At 54.9% G+C, this 23,510-nt stretch overlaps 1 protein-coding gene across 23 annotated transcripts in view; it reads left to right on the top strand.

The window, feature by feature from the left end:
* The window catches only part of RIMBP2 (RIMS binding protein 2), a 214,058-nt gene that overhangs the window by 152,370 nt on the left and 38,178 nt on the right, over positions 1 to 23,510 (top strand). For 10 of the 23 annotated variants that reach the window (XM_081286183.1, XM_081286192.1, XM_081286172.1 and 7 more), the window contains 10 exons: positions 455 to 601; positions 1,768 to 1,926; positions 4,472 to 5,173; positions 6,552 to 6,669; positions 8,763 to 8,947; positions 9,840 to 10,008; positions 11,434 to 11,537; positions 13,560 to 13,631; positions 15,510 to 15,644; positions 18,900 to 19,012. In XM_081286183.1, the coding sequence (XP_081142309.1) occupies positions 455 to 601; positions 1,768 to 1,926; positions 4,472 to 5,173; positions 6,552 to 6,669; positions 8,763 to 8,947; positions 9,840 to 10,008; positions 11,434 to 11,537; positions 13,560 to 13,631; positions 15,510 to 15,644; positions 18,900 to 19,012 (1,904 nt within the window). Of the gene's footprint in view, positions 1 to 454; positions 602 to 1,767; positions 1,927 to 4,471; positions 5,174 to 6,551; positions 6,670 to 8,762; positions 8,948 to 9,839; positions 10,009 to 11,433; positions 11,538 to 13,559; positions 13,632 to 15,509; positions 15,645 to 16,096; positions 18,186 to 18,899; positions 19,013 to 19,271; positions 19,333 to 23,510 lie in introns of those variants that run through there. The other 13 variants (XM_081286173.1, XM_081286180.1, XM_081286179.1 and 10 more) reach the window with 7 other exon arrangements.

Below are 23,510 nucleotides of genomic sequence, written 5' to 3'. Positions count from 1 at the left end.
AGCTTTGGGCCAGGCTCCTGGGGCAGTGCCAATGCAGCAGCCTCAGCCCAGCCCGAGAGGCCCAGGGGAGCCCAGCAGCTGGGTCCACAGGCTGGGCAACAACTATAGGCTCCTGCCTTCCGAATGCGCCCGCGGGTCACAGTAAGGCCAGCAGGGTGACCAGAGGAGGGTGGAGGGTCCTTGTTGGGTGCAGTCGCCCCAGCAGAGGGAGAGATGACTCTGGGGCCAGCTGGGTCCTTGGGGAGACACCAGGAAGTGGACCCTGCAACAGCTTTGGGGTGGTTGGCCCAGGTCCTTGGTGGGTTTGTCTTCGGGTGGCTACAGGGTCTGCGGCATGGAAGGCGTGTCCCTGGGAGGCACCCACATGACACAGAAGCCGCCTTGGACAACTTTAATCACTGGGCCCAGCCCTCATGACAGCTCCAGCCCATCTTTGTCCCCTTCTCTTTCCAAGCTAGAGAAAAGGAGCCTCCTCCCCGAGCGGAGCAGCCTGGGGCGCTGTGCCAGCTCTGACGAGGAGGACGGCTTTGCCTCCCCCGAGCTCAAGCGGAGGGGCGCCTCTGTGGACGACTTCCTCAAGGGCTCCGAGCTGGGCAAGCCGGTGAGCCTGGGCAGCTGCCGGGGATGTCAGGGACTGGAGACCTGCCCTAGGGCCCCGGGAAAGGGGCCATGCCAGCCTGCAAGGCAGCAGGCCACCAGGGTTTGAGTGAGGACAACTCGTTCCAGGACAATTTCAAAAGCCTGAATAGGAGGCCTGGCCCTGCCCCGCCCCACCCCTGCTCCTCGCCCAGGCCCCACCCTGCCCCACCCAGTGCTGGAACTTGGTCCTGGGCAGTTTCCTGGGTCAGGCCAGGGCTGGACTGATAACTAGCTGGTCTCGATTTAGACAAACCCTACTGTTTGTGTTCACTTCTGTCCATTGGGCCATGTTGGCTGGACACCTGCTCCATGCTGGGCACCATAGGGGATGAAAAACAAAACATCCCCCCCGCCCCCGCCTATCGGGGTTCACCTCCAGCGTCTGACGCGCAGACGGCCTGAGAACCCCAAGGCCCCGTGCCAGAGCCCACTCACTCGGAGGCTGGGGCACCAGGACCACCCACTGCCACAGTGAGGGGGCAGTAGGGCGCCGTGTGCCCAGCCCAGCCTTGCTGCTCGCTGCTGGCCGTCAGCCAGGCACTGGCTTCTCATCTCATGTCTTTATCTACAGCCTTACAATCATGCTGTTTGCATTTGTTTAAGCAGAAGGAACAGGAGGCCCAGACTTCTAGGATCACAGACCTTTAATCACTCTGTGTCCCAGGAGCCTGTGCAGCCGGGTGCAGTGGCAAAGGGGCTCTGCTTAGATCCTTCACTCTACTGATCTTTCTCCTGTAGTTACCAAGTAGCTGCCATAGCTCCATCAATCACACCCTTATATGGTGACACCCCAAGCAGGAAGGAAAGGATAGATGGCCAGGAGACTTCCCACTACATCTTACTGAGTAGACTGAGGTCACAGGCCCTCCACCCCAGGACTAGGAGTCCTCGGAGCAGCTTAACCGTGACGATCCAGGGGGAAAGTCAGACTTCCTATTGGCCGTTGCATTGACCACGTCCAGCCTCACCCCTCACCTCTAAGGAGCAGCCCATGACCAACCCCTACAGGCCTCTGGCTGTGAGCCCCACAGAGGTGACAAAGGAGGGAGGGCCCACAGGGGACCTGGGCCCGCTGCAGGGGTCCTGGCATGAGAATCCACCCATCAGCACCCCCCCTCTGGCCTGCAGCCCCCCTGTTGCCATGGAGACGAGTACCCCACTGAGAGCAGCCGGGGCTCTGACCTCTCGGACATCATGGAGGAGGATGAGGAGGAGCTGTCCTCGGAGATGCAGCTGGAGGACGGGGGCAGGAGGCGGCCCAGCGGCACCTCCCATAATGCGCTCAAGGTGAGTGGGGGAGCGGAGGGGGCACAGCACCCTCCTGCAGTCCCAGGTGGCTCACCTTGTCCCCTTGCTGGGCATCGGGCTGGCCCTGGGCCCTTGCCCTGCACCAGAGCCCATGGATATGGACTTGCTTCTTCCCACTGTGGAACTTTTGATCCAGGAGGTACCTGGAGCTCTGTCCTCTTTGCCAAGAGGTCTGGGTACAGGAGTTTGGGGGTCCACTTGGCAGCCCTCGGGGCATCCAGAGCTGAGCCAGGAGTGGGATCAGGAGGAACTGAGCAGAACAGGATGACTTCTGACTGGTCCACAGAGAACCAGAATCCACTCAAGAACCCCCTCGGGGTCAGCACCGGGGCAGGGGCAGTGTGCTGGGTGCAGAGCCACCAGTGGGGAACCGGGTGGGTCCTGTGTGGAGGCCAGGGAAGGGCTGGCCTGGGCATGGCCCCGGGGCCTATCACAGAAGGCCCCAAGGACAGGTGAGGCTCCCTTGGGAGGGAGCAGGGATCAGCCCCTGTGCGAGGCCATCCGGGAGGCACAGGGAGGCTGCTCCAGGAGGTTCCAGCCCGTGATGCCTGGTTCACACCGTCTGCCCCATCTGGGCAGGTGTTTGCCACCACTGCTGCTGCTGGGCCCAAGTTCTGGCTCACTCATGGTGTCCACTGGGCAGTGCAGGCGGACGGCCTGGGCCTGGGGCTCCACCCCAGGCGGGAGGCATGGTAGGCGCGGCTACGCTCTAGCAGCTCCTGGCCCAGGTCAGGTGGCTGTGGGACCGCTGGGGTGTCAAGGATGGAAAGGTCCTTGCCCAGGCAATAGCCACCTTCCTCCAGGTGCACAGGCCCTGCACAGTGGGTGGTGGGCAGAAGGCGACGTCCAACCCAGCTGCCCACTTGACAGCTTCTCGTGCAGACAAGACCAACTGACACTCTCCCTTGAAGGTCCCTGGGGGATGTCAGACCCCTGTGCAGTTCCTGCATGGTGGTGGCCCATGGGGTTCCCAGCACCCAACCCCACCCCCAGCCCAGGGCCAACCCGCAGCAGGATTCACACTGGCCTTCCCATGGGCGTACCTCCCGGCTGTCCAGTCACCCACACACCCAGAGCAGGACCCACTGGGAGCACCTGGAGGTGGCTGGGGAGGTGTGTCCCTGTCCCACACCTTCAAGAGGCCTCTCCTGTTGGTGCAGAGGGTGCTGGGAGGCTTCTCCCTCTAGAGGGCCCAGAGAGGCCCTCATAGAGCCATGGCCAGGGCTTCAGGTCAGTGTCACAGTTGGGGGGAGGCAGGGTGGCCGCAGGCTTGCTACATGTGCCCATTCCATGACCGTCCTCCTTCTAAAAAGGTTTGGATTTCTGGATTCTCTTTGGAAACTGCCAGATAGGGTTGGGGATCTGGACACAGGGGCTCATGGTTCCACGTGGCAGTGAGTGGCTGCTGCCCAGCCAGGCTTCCTGACGAGGTCAGGCCTATGTCTGTCCCCTGCCTGAGCCCCACTCACTCATCCCACTTCCTGCTGGCCTGGAGGTCACTGGTGACCTCCCTGTACTCCGAGGTGGCCCCTCACCCTGCTGTTTGTCACAAGCATATGGCATTAGCAAAGGGCAGAAGCAGAGTATGCCCAACCACCTGGCGGGCAGCGGTGCCTGGCACAGTTGAACTCCTGCCAGGAACATCCCACCACAACCCAGCTCAAGGGCCCACAGTCCAGTGGGGCACAGGCCTCGTCTGTGCACCCCAGAGCCTTACGGCAGGGGAGTCCAGGGCACCTGTGCCGCAGGGCCAGGCAGGCAGCCAGTGCGGAGATGGGTAGCAGCGTTCCCAGCAGCAGGACGTGTAGGCCTTCCAGCAGGGCATGAGGCGGGGGCCCTACCCCCAGCAGAGAGAAGAAGTCATGTAGACATGGAGCCTGCGTCCTGCTAAGTGCTTGGGAGTAGCCCCTGGGCGTGGGGATGCAGGCACAGCCAGAGGACCCCTGTCCTCTGCAGTGACTGGGCATGAGGCCTGTGCCTGGCCTGTTCCTAGCCACAGAGAGGGTGTAAGCCCCCAGAAGCCTGACCTCACAAGCTTTCGCTTGAGCTGCCTTTGGGGAGGAGGGGAGGTCCAACTGCCAGGAAGGAAGGCAGGGGGCAGCCTGGAGCTGTGGCACATGGGGCGTGCTGAGCCATCTCTGGGTATACTGATCCGCCTCTGGGCATGCTCAGCACCTGCTGCAGCTTCCTGGGGTCTTTGAGGACACAGCTGCAGGCAGTGGGCACAGGTCTCCCGACACTCTGGGCACCTACCACGTAGAACACAGCTCAGGGGCTGAGAATATCCTGCCTGCTCCTCCGCGTCTGGGCTGTCACCTCTCTCCTGGTTCACCTGCATGGCATCTGCTCCCGGTGGCCTGCTGGCTTTCCCGTGCACTGTCCGTGCCTTTGCTGGGCATGGACACCACCGCTGCTCCACTACAGAGCCCGCGGGCGTGAGCTCCGCCTCGCCAAGACTAACTGTGTATTTTCTCTCCCTCCGGCCTCACCCGTGTTTGCCGCTGGCCACTCGCCCTGCCCTTAGGAGTGCTATAAGCCCAGGAGCCCGGAAGGCGCCTGCCCGGGACAGCCCGAGTTCCCCCAGCAGCCCCACCGCAGTAAGAGGCTATGCAGTATCCCCGAGGTAGCCGAGGAGGACGCAGAGCTCGGGGAGACACTGCTGCGGCAGGGCTCAGGGGCACCCAGGGCCAGGGCCCTGCTGGCCATGGTGCCAGGGCCCATCCCACCCTGCTGGGAGCACTCGGCTCCGCAGGCCTCCTGGCTCCCTGCCAAGCACAGAGCCCCCATGGAGGACCTCCTTCTGGAAGACAGAGGCTGCCGGCTTAGCCGCTGGGCCACCCGGAGCCCGGACAGCGGCCTGGACTGCGGCAGTGAGGAAGAAGAGTCTCGGTTTAGTTTCAGGAACACCACAGCCCAGTGCAGCCCAGGCCCCGGTCACTGTCCCTGTAGGAGAAGCCCGAGGCCTCTACTGGCCCGGCGGCGGACACTGACCCGGCAGAGCAGCATTGAAGAGGACTTTGGGGAACAGGTGGACCCCAGTGACGTCGCCCGGAACGATGATGCCCTGCCCCGCCTGGAGAGGTCCGTGCCCAGGCAGCACAGCTGGGACGAGGCCGCGGAGCACGAAGACTCTCGGGGTGTCTGGAGGAGTGGCCTGGCTGTGCCCGACAGCAGGGCGGCTGTCCAGCACGCACGGCCTCCCCCCAGAGTGGCCGACGGCCCTGTGGTGTGTGAAGTCAACGTCTTTCCACGTGCGCTTGCCAAACCAATCCTGTTCATTCCCCGTTGGCTTTTCGTTTGGTTCCAATTTGGGGTGTCCATCCTGGGGTCTCTCGGCCGCTCTCCTTGGTTGTCCCCGCACCTTTGATTTATTAAGTCCCATCGCTTCTGATCGCTTGACCATGCCGAAGATTTCTTTGCTTTGCTTTAGAGTAACGATTCCTTCCTGGAATCAGAGATGATCACGGCTGTGATTAAAGGACAACTGAATCTAAATTTTAATTAAGGGTTAGCTGAACTATGTCCAAAAGTTTGCACATTTTTTTTTCCATAATGATTTTTAGGGACTTATTTATGGCTCCACATATTGCTGAAGGATTTTTTTTTTCTTTTTTGGGGGGAGGGGTTTAGTTGTTTTTTGGCCTTCATCCATGTTTTTTTCTAAATGAGAACAGTTATCAAAGCAACTCATTTCTGCATATTATTTCTAAGTTTTATTTTGCTTTGTCCCCTCGGGGCCCGCCAGTTTCCATCACTAGCCATGGACGCGTCCCTGCCCTGGGGCCTGGCCTTGCTCGTTGGCTTCTGGATTAGGAGTCCACTCAAGGCTTTCCTCCGTCTCTGTTCAGAGCCCTGGCTCCCGTCATGCTGAACGTCCCTTGGGCGCGTGGAGGGCCATCTGCATGGCGCCAGGCCTGGGTCTGAGATACCCACGCTGGGGCCCCACCCTCAACGCTGCAGCGCAAGGAGCAGACCATCCCCTCCTCCTGTCCCCAGAGGACTCACTGCCCTTCCCAGAGGGCTCGGCTTTGCGGGGTTTCCTCCGACCACCTCTGACTCTAGTCCAAGTTGGAGGTGGGCCTCCCTGGGAAGGGCACCTCTTCGGGGCAGCGTAGTTCTCCAGACTGGGGCCGACCCTGGCTGTGAGTTTCCAGTCCCAACACAGAAGCCTCCGTCTGAGTTTTCGGAAACCTCACTTGCGACGTATACCCAGGTGGGATGTTTGGAACTGCAGAGCTTTCCTGCTTGTGTGGCAGCCTGGGGCAGGTGTGCGGAGGCAGCCGAGGCCTGCACGTGGTGGAAGGCGTCAGTGTCCTGAAAGCCACTGTCGTTAGGTCCGAAACACGTGGCTTCAGCAGCAGTAGAGCAACGGACCCTGCCCAGGGCTCATTTTGCCCCACCCACTGTGGTGCTTCAGATGCGACTCTGGTGCAGGGGAGGGGCCTGGCGGCCAGCCTGTTTCCTCCTGGGCCTTCAGCTAACCTTTCAGTTAAAAGCTAAGTTTAGTTGCCTTTAGAGCTTCTGCTTCGGATTTGATTGATTTGGCTGATCGCTCTCCCCCTGCCACACTGGCAAGACTGACAGCCTTGTTGTTTTGTCTCCAGATTCTAGGAAACCCAGCATCTGCCGGACGTGTGGACAGGGCAGATCATGTGGGCAGGAGGTTTTCCCACGGTGGCACTGGTCCTCAGAGGCCCCGGCCGACGGTGGTCCCATCTATTGGTTAGTGGCTTGATGGCTGTCTCTCTCTCCCTCCCTCTCCCCACCACATGCACCTACTGGGTCTCCTATACGAGCATTTCACATAATATTCAGGGGGACATTTTCAACCAAACACAGAGAACTCTTGGTCATCCATGGTAAAGGAAGGTAGGCATGGTGCACGAGGGCAGCAAACCCTCTGCACATTCTCAGAGCTCCTGCCAGCCTCGGGGTTACACTAGCCTCTCCCTGCTGACAGTCTCCTGTGGGCTTTCCAGGTGGCCTTGGAGGGACTGAGGGCAGCAGCTCTTGGGACTCTCAGGGACAAGGCTGAGACAGAGGCAGAGCTGGGGAGGTGGTGCACCCCACACACCTGCAGTGGCAGAGATGTCTGGGTGCATAAGATGCGCTGGCAGCGGACATAAGCTTTGGGATAAGAGGCCAAGTGTGACCCCAGGTGTGCTCCCACCTCCCTAGGCCACCACCCTTCCCCACTGGTCCATCCCCACTCTCTTATCTCCTGCTTGGTAGCCTCCATACATACAGGTTCGAGGGCACAAAGGCCAGAGGAAGCAGGCAAATGGGGTCCTTACCTGCATGGGGGTCAGAAAGTGGCCCCAGGGCGAGGGGCCCACCATACTTCCTCCAACCCTTGATTGCTCAGTTCTTGTGAAAATACTATAGAAATCTTTAGTCCAAGGCCATGGGCTTTCTTTTTTAGAGGAAAAGAAGACATTAGGTCTGTATGCTGCGTGCTTCCTGAGTATATTTTTAAGGGGCAACAGATTGACAATTGATGGAAAATACCAGGGCTTTCAGAATTCCCTTTCCCCAAATTAAGACAAATGAACACTGTCTGTCGTGGCTTAACAAGACCATTGCCTGACTCCACACCTAAGCACCCTGAGGCATCTGATGAGGCTCTCCACAACGCCCGGTGGATGTTTAAAAGACGACAGAGAACAAAACAACTAAACAAAAACAATGACAAAAAATAGATGATCTGGGGACCCTAAAAGGCCCCTCATGTGAGTCAGGATGCCCACTGCATTTGAAGTCCAGGCTCCTGCAGCCTCAGCCCATGCAAATTTTAAACTAGATTTTTTTGCTGGTGAAGAAGCCAGCTCACTTGGTCATCTCCCTGTTACCTGTCTTGACCTTTCTGCACACCTGGGTCCTCCAGTCACACTTCCCTTGTCATGTGCTGGGGACAGCAGTCGGCCAGCTTTTCCCAGCCCTCCTTCCTGGTGGCTGATCTCGGTGTCTGATTTGTTCTCCTGCTGATGTTCTGAGACCTTCTCATGAGATCATGCTCAGGACAGCGCTGGCCCTCAGTGCCTTGTCTCCCTGACTGTCCGTCTCTAACCCCATCTGTCTGTGTCCAGTACCGATGCTCATCTGGCAGTGACTTGGGTATCCAGAATGCGCATAGGTTATGTGCAAGCACAGCCTCTGCTGATGGGGACCTGAGTGGACTTCTGTGTCACAGGATGGTCCTGGGCCAGTTCCCTGCAGACACGAGTGGACACCTGCATACCCTGTGACCTCTAGTGAGACATATGCATACCCAGTAATGCTTCGAAAGGATTGAGTTTAAAAGCTGGGAGGGGGACAGAGCTGAACCCCATTGGGCTGGGGAATCGTCCCGTCACAACGAGGAATGCACTTGTTGCCCGCTGTCCACTCAGTGAAGTGAGCAGCTGGGTTCCCCACACCAAGCTCTGACGAAGCTCTGGATGTGTTGTAAGCTCTGTGCACTAGCCTCATGGCCTGTGGAGCATGCTGCCCCACAGGGGTCACCACTGACGCACACATGACCACCCACCCACTCTGGCTGTTCTCTCCGGTGGAGCCACCCAGGCGGCCCCTTCATCTCACTGCTTCCACACCAGTGTGCTGGCCAGGGCGAGGCTGTGTGGTAGAGCCACCGCCTTTGCCATGCCTCTGGACGTCCCCAGGTCCCTTGCTGCCTCCATGTTGAGCCCAGAATATTTTTCAAAGGACAGGAACCAGGGCCTGGCTACCTCACCCCGGCTGAGCCCCACATCACGTGTGGTCGTGTCCCGAGTTGCAGGGTGGTCACCGGCCTCTGCTTTACCACCACATCCCCCCAGATGATTACGCCGGGCGCGACCGCCTCTCTCCAGACTTCTACGAGGAGTCGGAGACGGACCCTGGAGCCGAGGAGCCCCCAGCCCGCATCTTTGTGGCTCTGTTTGACTATGACCCACTCACCATGTCCCCGAACCCTGACGCTGCAGAGGAGGAACTTCCCTTCAAGGAAGGACAGATCATCAAGGTGGGGAGTCTGCTGGCTGCACAGTTGGGTGCTGCTGAGGTGGGCGCGGCCCAGAGCCAGCCATGAGCTGACCAGCCCTGGGCAGTGGCCTTTGGACTCTTTGGGGCCATCGGAAGGCTGGCCGGCCTGTGGCAGCCTTGCACATTGGGCAGGCCCTGTCTGCTTCACCTGGGCAGAGGGGACGGCCCCACTAGTTGCCTTGGAGGAGTGCATATGCCTGTGCACGCGGGGTTTTCCAGGCCGCCTGCCTGCTGGGGGCTAGTCTGAGCCCACATTTAGTTTAGATGACACTCGAAACCAGAAGAAAAGTATCACTGGGTCTTTTATTAGACTGATCAACAGAGTCAAAACAACATGAAGCACTCACCAGCGCCTGCTGCCGGTGGTTCCCACACACACCAGCCTCCCGTGCCTGAGCTCTAGATCCTCAGCCCAGGGCAGCTGAGAAACAAACCACAGGCCCAAAGTTTGGGACTTTGCAGTACACAAGGCCTAACCCAAGGGCAGAGCAGTGGGAGAGAGGGGGAGGAGGCCGAGGCAGGCAGAGGACCTGCCCCAGCACGCAGACGCAGGGTATGCCATTCCCACTCCGGTTCTGGAGAAGAGGAGGGGAGCAGTGTGGATCTGCAGGACCAGTGGGTGGGGAGGGCCCTGCTTGCCCACCTCAGAAGGTGGTTGGAAGGCCTGGCACCTGGCTCCACCCCTCCCTGGTCCTTCCACGCAGAGGGCCTCCAGTGCACACTCCCCCGGGGGGCTCAGGCGCTGTCCAAACCTGGAGGGGACACTGCATCTGGGGTCCAGCGTGTGTGTGGGGTCGTCATAGGTGACGTGGTGCGGGGGCTGGGGTGTTTCTGGGCCACCCCGACAGGTGCTCTGCCTCTCCACGCTCCAGGTCTACGGAGACAAAGACGCAGATGGCTTCTACCGTGGGGAGACCTGCGCCCGGCTCGGCCTCATTCCCTGCAACATGGTCTCCGAGATCCAAGCTGATGACGAGGAGATGACTGACCAGCTGCTAAGACAAGGCTTCCTGCCCCTGAGCACGCCCGTGGAGAAAATAGGTGAGTGCGGCCCTGTATGGCCTCAGGCTGGGGGCAGCCACGCACCACTGGACGTGCCCAGGCCTCGGGGCCATCATGCCGATTTTTCTTGGGCAGAACCCACTCTACAAACCAGGGTCGCAGTGGTGCTGCCTGCTCGAGGGACACACATGCTCCCCAATACCTGTGCACACACAGGTGGCCCTCTGGAGAGGAAGTGTACCCTGCCGGCTGCTCCCCTCCCTCCCCCTGCGGTTTAGGTCTTATGCCTGTAAAGCTCAGAGCCTGTGGTATTCTTCTCAGCAGCCAGGACCCCATGAAAGCTCATGTTCACAGGTCACACCAGGAAGCAGAGGAGCAGCTGTTCTAGGTGGGGCACCAGGGTCAGCCTGTCCACGGTGCATTTCTAAGCACAGGGAGCCTGGGCCTCTCATCCTCAGCTGGGTTTGCTCATCCAAAGGCCTCTGAGGGACTTGCCCATCAGTCTGGGCATACCTCCCTCCTCCCTGCCTGGGAGCCAGGCTGCAGCAGCATAGAGGAGTGGGCAAGGCTACGGCCAGCAAGTGGGAGGGCAGCGCACCATGCTCTGTCCTCTTCCCCTGGTTGAAAGGCCTCCCTTGGTCCACACAGCTATGGAGAGAAAGGTCCATTTGATGCCATATGAATTTAAGGTTTGAAAATTCACAACTTCTAAATTAACTTCTAAATCAGAATTCAATGGTCCAAAGATCATACATAATTTTAAAGATGATCACAAAATTAATGCCAAAAAAGGTTGAATCTGTTTTCATGGCATCAAGATGGCCCCCCCAATAGTTGAGGCTGAGCGTGAGGCCCGGGCTCCCTCTCAGGGTTGTGGTCTTCTTCCCCGGCTTACCCATGACTCTGGCAGAGACAGGACGGCCCCACCCTCCCGGAGCCAGTCTAGCAGGTGCTCTATGGAGGGACTCACTTGGTCTGTGACGTCATGATGTCAGACGTCTCTGTCTTTTCCCTTCTCCCACATGCTGCTGGACAAGGGAACCGAGCCGAGATGTACACTGGCCCAATGACACTGGCAAAGCCACCCTTGGAGGACGGCCAACTTCTAACTTGGTTGTGCTGAGCTTGTGGGTCTTCCCCAGAGCAGCCTCCAGCCTTCCCTCTGCCCGCTGAGCCTCCCCATCCCGAGCTGGCCATGACACTGGACTCACTCCCAAGGTGGCTCCTGCCAGGAGCACCCACCCTAGAGCCAAAGTAGAAGGAGTGGGTCCAGGACAAGAGTGGCATGCTGGACTGCTTGAAGAGGACAGCACCAGGACTGGGCCCCAGAGGGTGTGGTCCCATGGGCCAGTGAGATGCGGGGACACACCTGCTAAGATGCCCTCCCAACACTGTGGAACATTGTGCTAGAAAGTGTTCTGAGGTGACATCGTGACAGGTTTCTTCTTCCTCTGTGGCTTGCAGAGAGAAGTAGAAGAAGCAGCAGGCAGCGCCCCGTGTCCACAAGAAGAGTGGTGGCTCTGTACGACTATGACCCCCGGGAGAGCTCGCCCAACGTGGACGTCGAGGTAGGGCCAGCACTATGCACAGGGTCAGGAGGTCACCTGCCCCTCCAACAGGGACACCAGCCACAGACTTCCATGTCTACAAGAGCCACCAAAGGCAGGGCAACCAAGCCAGATGGGCAAATGTAGGGACAACAGACAAGAGAAGCCACGATGTTCTTAAGGAAAACATACAGCAAACCCCACAGTTATGGCAGACCCTATTGACACAATAGCCCCTACAGACAGAGTGTTCCATAGCCATAATAGGCTCTAGAGCCACAGCAGGCCACAATAGACCCCTGTAGGCCTGGAAGCCTCATAGCCGCAGCAGACTCCATAATCACTGTAGCTCCATAGGCACCTTAGCTCCATGACCACAGAAGCCAACAGAGATGATCAACCAGCTCCATCACCACAGGTTCCCCAATGAGAGATGTCAGAATTCATAGCCACAACACCCCCAACCCACTGTAGTGCCCATAGCCACAACAGACTGGATGGACACAGCAGATCCCGTAGACAAGTAGCCCAGAAGGTCACTAGAGCCCCTGTAGATCCCATAACCACAGCAGCCTCCGTAGCATCAGTAACTCAATAACCACAGTGGCCTCAGAGCCACAGCAGACCCCATGGCCAAGTAGTCCACAAGGCCACAGTAACTTGCAAGGCTACTATAGCTGTCATAGCCACAGCAGACCCCATAGCATGGTAGTCCCCATAGCCATGGTAGCCCCCTAAGCACAGTTGCCCCATAGCCACAGCAGTTTACAAGGCCACTCTAGTCCCCTAGCCTCTGCAAACTCCATAGCCACAGTAGCCCTTATAGTCACCATAGCCCTTATAACCACAGTAGGCCCCATAACCATAATAGCCCCTATAACTACAGTCACCCCCATAGATGCACAAGACCCCCAGGACACTGTCATCCTCCATAGCCACCATAGTCCTTCCTGACCCTAGCAGCCCCAGGTTATGGCAGACCCCTTCGCCCATGCTCAACTGTGATCCACAGGGAATTCCAGGGGGTAATCAGTGCCCGTGTTTCACAGTGCTGTGCCCAGTACAAGGTGAAAGCCAGTGTGTGGCTCCACCCACCTGGCACAGCCCTGCTGTGTGCCCCTGTTAAGAGCCACATTCACAGTGATGGACGCCACAGAACTCCTCTGTCAGGGTGCCAGGTGTGTGCACCGCGCTTCCTCACAGGTGTGAGTGCAGCAGGACGCCTGGCCCGAGTGGGCCTGGGGGCACTGCAGTTCCTGGCATTCGCTGGAGGTGCTGGAGTGAAGGGGGCTGCTCTGCTCGACAAACCCCAGCCCAGGGCCTCGTACCCCTGTGCCATCCCCAAATGGCAATTTAGGGTGCACATTTCCTTTAGGAAAGAAAGAAAAAGTGCATGTGTCCACTGAGCTGAGGCCAAGCTACGGGAAAGCACATCCTGTGGGATCTGCCCTGCGAAGGAAGCACAGGCCTGAGTCCCGCCCCACACCAGGCACAGCCTGATTCCTCACCTTCGTGTTCAGAAGTCCAATCTTGATGTATTTACTCATTTTTGGTATTCCCTACTGGGCTTGTCCCTCTGGTCCCCATTTCTGGGGTCTGAACATGTGAGACGGTTGATTCCTAAGGACAGGGGCCTGTGACTAGCATGTTTGTCTCTGGGCTGATGCACACAGGCACTGAGTTCCGTCCGTCATGGAGCAGGAGTCTTGATGCTTAGCGAGGTGTCTGTGTGGCCACCCTTGCTCACAGGAGTGCCCCACAATCAGTCCTCAGGGCCATATGGCCAGCTTTAAAGCTGTATCACCAGTGGGAAAGGAAGTGCTCTTGAAAGTCATCCAGGAACCAAAGCCCTGCAGACAATTTTTTCTAGGTGGACATCATCCTGAGGTGTAGAACTTTCTAGAAGACTGAGCAGGAACCTCCATTAGCTTTGTGCTTGGCTTCCTTGTGTGATTGAAGGATGGTTCTCGGTAATACGAGCCACTTGTTTTCAAAAACAACTTCCTGTAACAAGATGCTGTGCATTTTATGTTCTCTCTGTAGGCTGAACTTACGTTTTGCACGGGAGATATTATCACTGTTTTTGGTGAAATCGATGAAGATGGATTTTATTATGTAAGTGTTTCTAATCAAGAAGCACCACCTCTGGGCCGGGGTTGTGGCTCAGTGGTAGAGCATTTGTCCACCACATGTGAGGCCCTGGGTTCAATTCTCAGCACTGCATAAAAAAAGAAAGATATCTTGTCCATCTACAATTTAAAAGAAGCACCTCCTCATTCACTTTGTGCCTCTTACAGCCTGTCTTCCCTTTTTCTCATCACTTTCAGGCAAGACGCATATGTTAGTGTTACTAGGAGCTGGAGAGCCTGCCCCACATGCACGTAACAGAAAAGCTGGCTCTTCACTGCTTCTTGTTTGCTAATAATGGTATTTTCCATGTATCTAAACGTAGACAAAATAAAAACATTCTATTTTCTGACAGTTTAAAATTGTCACCATCCAAACATTTACATAATAATTTAGTTTTCTAGACTATCTATTTGTAGGTGGTAAATTACTCTTACAGAGAAAGTAAGAAACCAATAAGCAGAACTCAATAGGTGGAAAGATCCCCGAGGTCTTAGCACTCCCCACCTGCCCTGCAGCTGACCTGTGGGCAGTCCAGATCCACAGGACCTCTCACGACCCGCCCCTGCCCCCCCCACCTCACATGCTGGGTGCCTTCCTTTCCTGCCCCTGTGGTTATTTCTCTAATATTCCCCCAGGGAGAGAAGGGAAGGGCTACTAGGGGTAGGGTTCACCTCCTCCCTGAAGAGCCCATGGTCACCTAGGGGTATATGGTTATTTTTAAAGCATTGGATTTGATCTTCTGGCATTTTCTTCACAAGTTATGTCTGTGCTCCCTCTGCTGTGGCCTTTATTTTCAGGATTATTCTAGAGTTACTGATTGAGTTAAAGAGCTTCCCTTTTCTCTTTTCCTGGGCTCTGAAACAGATTGACATTGGAAAAACTATTACTAGAAGAAGATTAGATTCTGCTTAAAAATCTGTTAGGTCCACTGTCTCTTGAGGAATGTAGTTGTACAAGCTTTGTTTGCTTTTCTGGTTCTTGAGCTGATTTTTAAAAAGGTACACACCTGTGTGAAAACACACCTTCCATTAGTTTAAGTGTGTGCACAGAATTGGACCTTCAGATGGCCTGTTGCTATCAACTGTGTCCTTGCATGGACAGAAGCTTTCAACCTCCACACAGCAGGGCCACTTCTGTCTCGTGAGGAAGCAGAGCTCCATGTTGTAGAGACCATCCTTTTAAGATGGGGTCTGGCTCTGTTGCCCATGCTGGCTTCGAGTGGTTCTCCTGCCTCAGTCCCCTCAGTGCTGGGGCCACCACACTGTTCTGAACTAAGTTTCAGCACTTGCAGGGCAGGTTGGTGTTTGGAGGGACTGGGAGAAGTGACAAGTAGGCTCCCAGCCCTATGTCCTGGTGTCCAGTGAGTAGCCGGACACATGCATAGGTATGTCAGAGGAGAAGGGCCTGGAAGGATGGGTGCCCCTCTGGAGCAGCCACCTGAGGAGATGCCTGCAGACTCCTGCCTGCCTTGTGGCCTGAGTCTGAGAACACATTCACCTGTGGGAGGGAGGGTAAGCGTGGCCCTCACTCTTCCTGCTCTGCTCCCAAGGGACACGTCCTCAGCCTGGGTCAGTGTTTCTGAGCTGTGGGACACTGCAGGCTCCTGAGGGGCCCCAGGGTCAGCCAGGCTGGAGACCCACTGAAGGAGACAAGCAGACCTGAGGGCCAGCTCAGGCCCACTCCTCCAGACCTCTCTGGAAGACGACCCTGCATTGAGCTCTTGCTAAGGCTGTCCCTGGGAGAGGCCACTATTGACAAGGATGAACCCATCTTGCTGTCCTGTGGGCTGTGCTCCCCTCATGAGAGTAAGAAGGGGGTCTGGGGGCAAGGTGGTTCTTCTGACCTCCCCGCCTCTGCTTCCAGGGGGAGCTCAATGGGCTGAAAGGCCTGGTGCCTTCCAACTTCCTGGAGGAAGTGCCTGAGGACGTGGAAGTCTACCTCTCCGACGCCCCGTCCCCCTACTCTCAAGACGCACCCCCGCGCTCCAAGGCCAAAAGGGTAAGCACCCCCCCCAGCCTCTTGGGCCCCGCCCCTGCCATGTGTGGATGATCATTCATGTTTCTGCATCTTGGGCCAAAAGCACACGCCCTGAATGCCTTCCTCTCTGCCCCTCCGTGGGGTCGGGCCTATCAGTGCTTGATCTTAAACCTTATTTCACACAAAAGACCCCTGAAGTTCCCAAGGGTCCACCTTGACCCCAGGACAACCCTGCCCGACACGACAGGTGCACATTTCAGTTGCTGGAGTGAGGCCGGGACAGGGACGGTTGCCCGCCCTGGTCAGGAGCCCAGGCCTCCTAGGGAGGGTCAGAGGCCACTGCAGCACATCCGCTCAGAGGCCGCATTCACATTTAGTGTCTCATTTTTACTTTACGCCATCACCGCGAGTTCTTATCTGTCATATTTTACGTCTATATCTTTATTTCTTCGTCATCTGCTTGGACACCGAAGAAGAGCGTTCATTTCACACCCTAATCAGGCATGTAGCCTTCACGTAAGTGAGCAGCCGGAGACACCTAGCGAGATGCCGACTTAAGCTACCTAACGGACCAGTGCGGTAGACTTAAGCTTCACTGTGGCCTAGAGAGGAAAGAAATATGTCTCAAAAAACACTGGACCTAAAGTGCTAGCACATCCCTCGGCCTCAGTTGTAAACAACTGAATTTGTAGTGAAACCAATCAGCTTTAATGATCATTTCCTGCTATTTTCATTAAGAGCATTTGAAAGGCCGACATTGGGAACATATTTCTTACAAGCCAGTTGTCTGTTTACATAGAATTCCAACGTCTGCTCTTCCTCAAAGCTGCATATTGCATTGTTAGCCACCCTTGGAAAAAGCACAAGCTAACCAGTACGTTTACCATAGGATTTTTCCTAAAAATAAAACCAAAAACAAACACCTCTAGTTCAAGATCAAGTAGATGAGTGGTGAACACAGGGGTGGTGCGGGCTCCGGCCTGAGGGCCAGAGACCACACCTCCACTGAGGAGCAAGCGTCGGCACAGATGCAGCCAGGCCTGGGTACCAATGCAATACCACGTTCCAGGGACGTGCAGCTCCAAGGGTTGCACTGGGGGCAGGAGACGCAACTTCAGGTGTGCTTTGGGATGCATTCCTAGGTGTTTCCATGAGGGCTAGACCTTGATTCTGAATCCAAGCAAGCTTGAAGCCCTTGGCTCCTGTCCTTTTCCTGCTGCACAGTGAGGCCCACTTAGTGGGGTCTGCTCTGGAGAGGTTGGGGAAGGAGTCATGCAATCCCAGGCATGCACCCAGCCGCAGAAAGTCACAAGTCAAAGTTGCCACCTGGCACATTGGAACAAAACCCTGCCCTCCTAAGCACGGTTGATAAGCACCTGGAGTCTATGGAAACACTCCACAGGCCATATGCCGGTGACAGACGTGCAATTATGTGCGAACAATAGAAGCATAAATAAGGGCCTTTAAGCTTTCTTTGATTGTAATTAAGGTTCATTTTAGTTTTTTTTTCTTTCAACCAGTGTGCCATCTCCAATGTTTCTACAGTATCCTAACTAATCCAAGAACGCACTCAACAGCATCAGGGTTTTATATAACCAAGTAGTTTCCAAATGCACCCAAACTCCCTGTAAGAACTTCTGTTTTTAAGATGACTGATGGGTACTTGGCCAACTTTGCTATCAATCTCATTTAAAGCACTTCCCTGCTTTTAGTCTGAATTCAGTCAATGTGACCCAGCTTTGTTTACCAAAGCGGTGGCCACCCTCTCCCAGTGCAGACACGGGAGGCTAACGCCAGACCTGTCAGGGTGCCCTGGGAGTGGGCGTGTGCCGCTCATAGCACATGCAGACTGAAGGCAGCGCGGGAGCCGGGGCGGCGCGCGGTACCGAGTGAATGGCTATTGTTGGCGATCACGCACTCAAACTGTCACAATGTACCTACTAGGTTCCTCCTGAGGGTTCAGGGCCAACAAGGAGAGCTCCATCCCCCACAGCCCATCTCCATTCGGGGTCACCTACGTCATCTATGGGTTCTGGTGGTCCCGGGAAAGGCAGGGAAATGTCCTCAAGAAAGAAAAGGGGGCTTCTCTCCAAAGGCAAGACGCTGCTGGCGAGGCTGGGCGCGGTGAAATGACCCCTGTGCTGTGGACAGCCGCCGAGTCCCTGTGATTCTCTTTGATTCCAAACTAGGGTTCTCACGACTCAAGCACTTCCTAAAACACAATCTCCTCCCAACACCAGTAGAGAAATGCTCTTGCACCACCACCACCCTAAGCCACCGCGGGAGCAGAGGGGCTGTCGCCCCCTTTCCCAGCCCGAGTCTGGCTTGGGAAGCGGGGCGGGTGTCCTCCTGCCAAGCGGGGCCTGGGCCGCCTGCTGCCCACCTGTAACCCAGCTCTGTGCATTTGTCATCTATCCTTAGAGGAACGAGGTCCAACTCTCCTCTCGTCCAAAGCGCTTTCCTCATAACCATAACTGTCACTTTCCTCGTCTGACTCGCCTTGATGTTCTGCCTTATGAACGCACATGGTCTGTATGTCCAATAAAACCGCAGTGTCTACTGGTCTGTGTTGTCGTTCCTGGTCTGCATCCCCACCCCGGCCTGATGGCCAGCCCCACAGCTGTGTAGCTTCAGGTCCTGTCCCAGGCTTTCCCGGCAAGCCCGAGAACACAACGCCCACCCAGCAGGCATCCCAGAGCCAGGCACCCCAGAGCCAGGGCGGGAAAGCACCTTTGTCTGGAAAAGCACTAGTGTCCGACCTGCCAGAAAGTGGCAATATTGGCTTCCAGTGTTATATTGTGGCATGTTTCTGTTACACTATTTGTCAAAAGGCCACACCCAAGCCCTCGACAGGGAGCTGCATACACATACAGCACCCACCCCACCCACTGGCCACACCAGAAAAAGCCACCTCCCCCCTGCCCGGAATAGCCGGTCCCCCCATCATTGGCATTTCAACAAGACTTACCCAGTTGCTGGCAGGTGTATTTGATGGTTACTATTTTGTAATTCTTGTCCACTTGTAAATTGTTTTTACTCTTTATACATACTTTTCAGACTGCCTTTCTTTTGTAATTTATGGAAGGTTTATAAATGAATGACAAAGCTTTCCCCATTGTGTCTTCAAAACTATCTTGTAAATTGTAACATAATAGTATGTAGTAGATTTATTCAAAGGAAATTGCTCTATGTGTGGTAAAGTACTGTGTGGGTGTGTGCATGTGTACAGCTAGTGTAAAATATTTTCTAGAAATAAAATTTGTTATTTTGTACAAGGCTGTTGACCGTCTGTGTGGACATTTCCCGTCATGGCACGACAGGCAAAGTCCTCTCTCCTCTATGCTCGGGAAGACACTCGAGCCTCACTTTTCTGGGACTTTCTTCCAAAGGTAATGCTGACTTACATTTTGGGGTCCCCATCGAGTGCTGGGGCCCTTTCCATGGACAGGGGTCCTGGCACTGGTGCACCAAGGTACAGCCACAGTCAGGTGGGAGATGCTCCTGCTGTCAGAGGGCCGAGGAGAAGCCAGTCAGTGGAGTCCTGCTGTTCCTTGGCCAGTTGGGATTGGCCACTTGGGAGCTGAGCACGACAGGAGGCAACTTCCCATACACAGGATTTCCCCAAGAGCCCTACTTACTATTTTCTAGGTACAAGGAATGGTTTGAACTAAGAGCTGAAACCAGCACACGGTAGCCAGGTGCTGCCATATGGTTCCAAGGCCACATCTGATGCCCCAGAGGGCCACACAGTCGCCCATGACCGGCTGTGCCTTCCACCCTGGCTAGGGGCTCACTGGGTGGTACCAGGACGGCTTCTGTCCCCCTCACCCACATAGCCAGGATGTGTTTCTCCAAATCTTTGGGGAGATTTTCAAATTCCCTAAAATACAAACCTGTGGTCAGGCGCCATGTCCCAGTGAGCAGGACTTGGCTTGCTCCTAGTGGCTGTGGGTGCCAGTGTCCTGTAGAGGTGGCACTGCATGAATAGCTTCGTCACATCCATCCCCTTCCCAGCCAACCCGCCTTGTCAGGGGACAAGAGAGCAGAGGTCTTGCTCTTGTTCTGTGACCTGCAGTCACACCAGGACCCTGTGCCAGCTGGGGTGTGTCCTGTTAGGGGAGCTGACCTGCACAGTGGAGAGCACGGCACGTTGGGCCTCCAGCGCTGCCCTGCCTCCCAGCTCTGAAGCCATCGTGGGCTTCAGGACAGGCCTGCTGACCCCCGATCCCACCCCAGAGCAGAGTGCTTCCACCCAGAATGCCCCCCCCCATTCTTGCCCTCGACCTTAAAGACAATTTTCACTGGATGGCCAACAATTATATCAAAGTTCCGGTTAATTTTATTCTGACTTTCCTATCTACATTCAAGATTAAATAAATGAATTTGGGGGAAGTATTTTGAGTTACTGTGAATAGAACCCAGGCTTCCTGCATTCTAGGTGAGTGCTCTACCACGGAGCCACATCCCCAGCCCTTCTTAAATAGTACTTTGAGCCAGAGCCTCACTAAGTCACCCAGGCTGGCCTGGAACCTGTCCTCCTGCCCAGTCCCGAGCTGCTAGGATTAGAGGAGCATCCTGCTCCCCCAAATTCCATTTTAAAATCACTTACCTGAAGATTTTCTATTCTATCGATGATACTTTCAAATAGTGCACTTACCTATCTACTTAAAGAAAACTCAAAACTCCAGAATTATTCCTTATTTTGAAAAGTAACTATACTTAAAAATAAAAAACAAGAAAGAAAACAACCTCTAATATATCATCCTTCCAGAAACGTTTCACCTATCTCCTTCTGGGGCTCTGAGTGGGCGAGAAGGCTGGCAGGGGAGGGCTTGGCCTGGAAGCTCTGGTACCTAAGGGAAGCCTGCCAACAGGCTGCCACCCAGGACCAGACCTCAGCCCTTTGGCAGAGGGAAGGACAGACCACTGGTCAGCTGTGCTGGAAGCCTCGTCAACATCAAGAGGAGGAAGACACACTTCTAAAATTTTCCATTTTGAAACAAGGTCCCCTTTGTGAGGAGTGCAGCTGCCCATGGGGCTGGTGGCTTGTGAGCCCTCACAGGCTGCTCCTGTGGGCCGGGTTCTCGCTGCTTCCTGCAGCTGCTACACTGTGGTGAAGAGGGCCTGGGTCACCAGAATGAGATCTTTGGATTCATCTGTTTTTGTCCTAAGAAAGACGGTGAGTCAAGTGTGGAAATGAAATTAATATAAGAATCCAAAATAAATGTAGTCCAGGTGTGAAACCCTCCCTGGGTGGAGCTTTCTCCCTGCTGTCCTTTGGAAGCCCCGTGCAAGCACATCAGTCCGAGCTGGGAAGTAGCAAATGCAGTCCCCCCCCTCTCTGGCCGAGGGACAGCCACACTTCCCAGCCAAGGTAGCAGATCTGAAGGTGAAAATCCAGACAGGATGCAAGCCCCTGGCCGGGCAGGCTGGACCCCTCTGTGACGTTTCTCCCACATGTGGCCACCCACTCTCCAGAGCAGGACAAGTGTGTGTGACCTTTAGGTGAATCCCACATCTAGGAATCCAACTTAAAGAGGGATTCAGGAGGGTTTACCACCTCAGGCCCTATGGCAACTTTATTTCAACAGTGATAACCATTAAATCAACTAATCAGGCCCAGTGTAGCCACTCGTCAGAATAGGACATCTCCCAAGACCCGAGCCAGGGAGCTGGCCACAGTGACAGGGAGGATGGGCGACAAGGAGGGGTACTGAAGCCACACCCACCCTGAGGGCAGCTGGACACATCTGCTCCCTTCTCCCTGGCAGCAGAGCTCCTACTCCGTGGGTGGGTACCACAGCTGGGGCTTCTCATCCACCTCGCTGCCCTTCAGCGCTGCACAACTTGGTCTGCAGATTGTTTAGAAAAACTCACGTTAATAAGGCAGATGTCACCTCTGTTCCTTTGCTCACAAGCCCTTGCCTGATGGGGTTGGAGAATAGTTGGGTTTTTGATGGCAGGTGATGACCATCTCAGCTGCTCTGAATCTCCAGCGAGACACTGAAGACCACCGAGTTCCTGCCAGATGTTGGTCACAAGCTCTTTCTACCCTGGGGGGGGGGGTGGGGTTGAGGCACCAGTGACAGCCACCACCACCTCACTGCCATTCCCTGCCCCAGGAGGCAGACTGGCAACCCAGGGCTCCCTGGCCGCTCTTCCGCTGCTTGGCAAAGCGCTGCGTTATGGCCTGTCAGTCTCCCTCCCCAGCAACCTCAGCAGGGAGGGGTGGGAGGGCCACTCGTATGGAGGTGCCGCACCTCCGAGGAGCTCCGTGGGAGGGGCAAGGGCAGGCGGGTGAGACCTTTGGAGGTGCCCGTCGGGCACAGTTTCCATTGATGGCCCCTGGGCTGTGCAGGAGGGCTGCTGGGAAGGAGGGTGTGTCCGGTCGTCTGCAGGTCCCAGGGCAAGTTTTTTTTTTTTATTGGTTGTTCAAAACATTACATAGTTCTTGATATATCATATTTCACACTTTGATTCAAGTGGGTTATGAACTCCCATTTTTACCCCGTATACAGATTGCAGAGTCACATCAGTTACACTTCCACTGATTTACTTATTGCCATACTAGTGTCTGTTGTATTCTGCTGCCTTTCCTATCCTCTACTATCCCCCCTCCCCTCCCCTCCCCTCCCCTCCCCTCTTCTCTCTCTACCCTCTCTACTGTAATTCATTTCTCCCCCTTGTATTATTTTTCCCTTTCCCCTCACTTCCTCTTGTATGTAATTTTGTATAACCCTAAGGGTCTCCTTCCATTTCCAAGCAATTTCCCTTCTCTCTCCCTGTCCCTCCCACCTCTCATCCCTGTTTAATGTTAGTCATCTTCTCATGCTCTTCTTCCCTACTCTGTTCTTAGTTATTCTCCTTATATCAAAGAAGACATTTGGCATTTGTTTTTTAGGGATTGGCTAGCTTCACTTAGCATAATCTGCTCTAATGCCATCCATTTCCCTCCAACTTCAATAATTTTGTCATTTTTTAATGCAGAGTAATACTCCATTGTGTATAAATGCCACATTTTTTTATCCATTCATCTATTGAAGGGCACCTAGGTTGCTTCCACAGTCTTGCTATTGTGAATTGTGCTGCTATGAACATCGATGTGGCAGTGTCCCTGTAGCATGCTGTTTTTAGGTCTTTAGGGAATAGACCCAGAAGGGGAATAGCTGGATCAAATGGTGGTTCCATTCCCAGCTTTCCAAGAAATCTCCAAACTGCTTTCCAAATTGGTTGCACCAATTTGCAGTCCCACCAGCAATGTACAAGTGTACCCTTTTCCCCACATCCTCGCCAGCACTTGTTGTTGTTTGACTTCATAATGGCTGCCAATCTTACTGGAGTGAGATGATATCTTAGGGTGGTTTTGATTTGCATTTCTCTGACTGCTAGCGATGGTGAGCATTTTTTCATGTACTTGTTGATTGATTGTATGTCCTCCTCTGAGAAGTGTCTGTTCAGGTCCTTGGCCCATTTGTTGATTGGATTATTTGTTATCTTATTGTCTAATTTTTTGAGTTCTTTATATACTCTGGATATTAGGGCTCTATCTGAAGTGTGAGGAGTAAAGATTTGTTCCCAGGATGTAGGCTCCCTATTTACCTCTCTTATTGTTTCTTTTGCTGAGAAAAAACTTTTTAGTTTGAGCAAGTCCCATTTGTTGATTCTAGATATTAATTTTTGTGCTATGGGTGTCCTATTGAGGAATTTGGAGCCCGACCCCACAGTATGTAGGTCGTAGCCAACTTTTTCTTCTATCAGATGCCTTGTCTCTGGTTTGATATCAAGCTCCTTGATCCATTTTGAGTTAACTTTTGTGCATGGCGAGAGAAAGGGATTCAGTTTCATTTTGTTGCATATGGATTTCCAGTTTTCCCAACACCATTTGTT

The sequence above is a fragment of the Spermophilus citellus genome (genome assembly GCF_964194105.1).
Source record: "Spermophilus citellus genome assembly, chromosome: 3".
Classification (NCBI taxonomy): Eukaryota; Metazoa; Chordata; class Mammalia; order Rodentia; family Sciuridae; genus Spermophilus; species Spermophilus citellus.
Note: the sequence above shows the minus strand (reverse complement) of the source record. Positions and strands in the feature narration are given on the sequence as shown.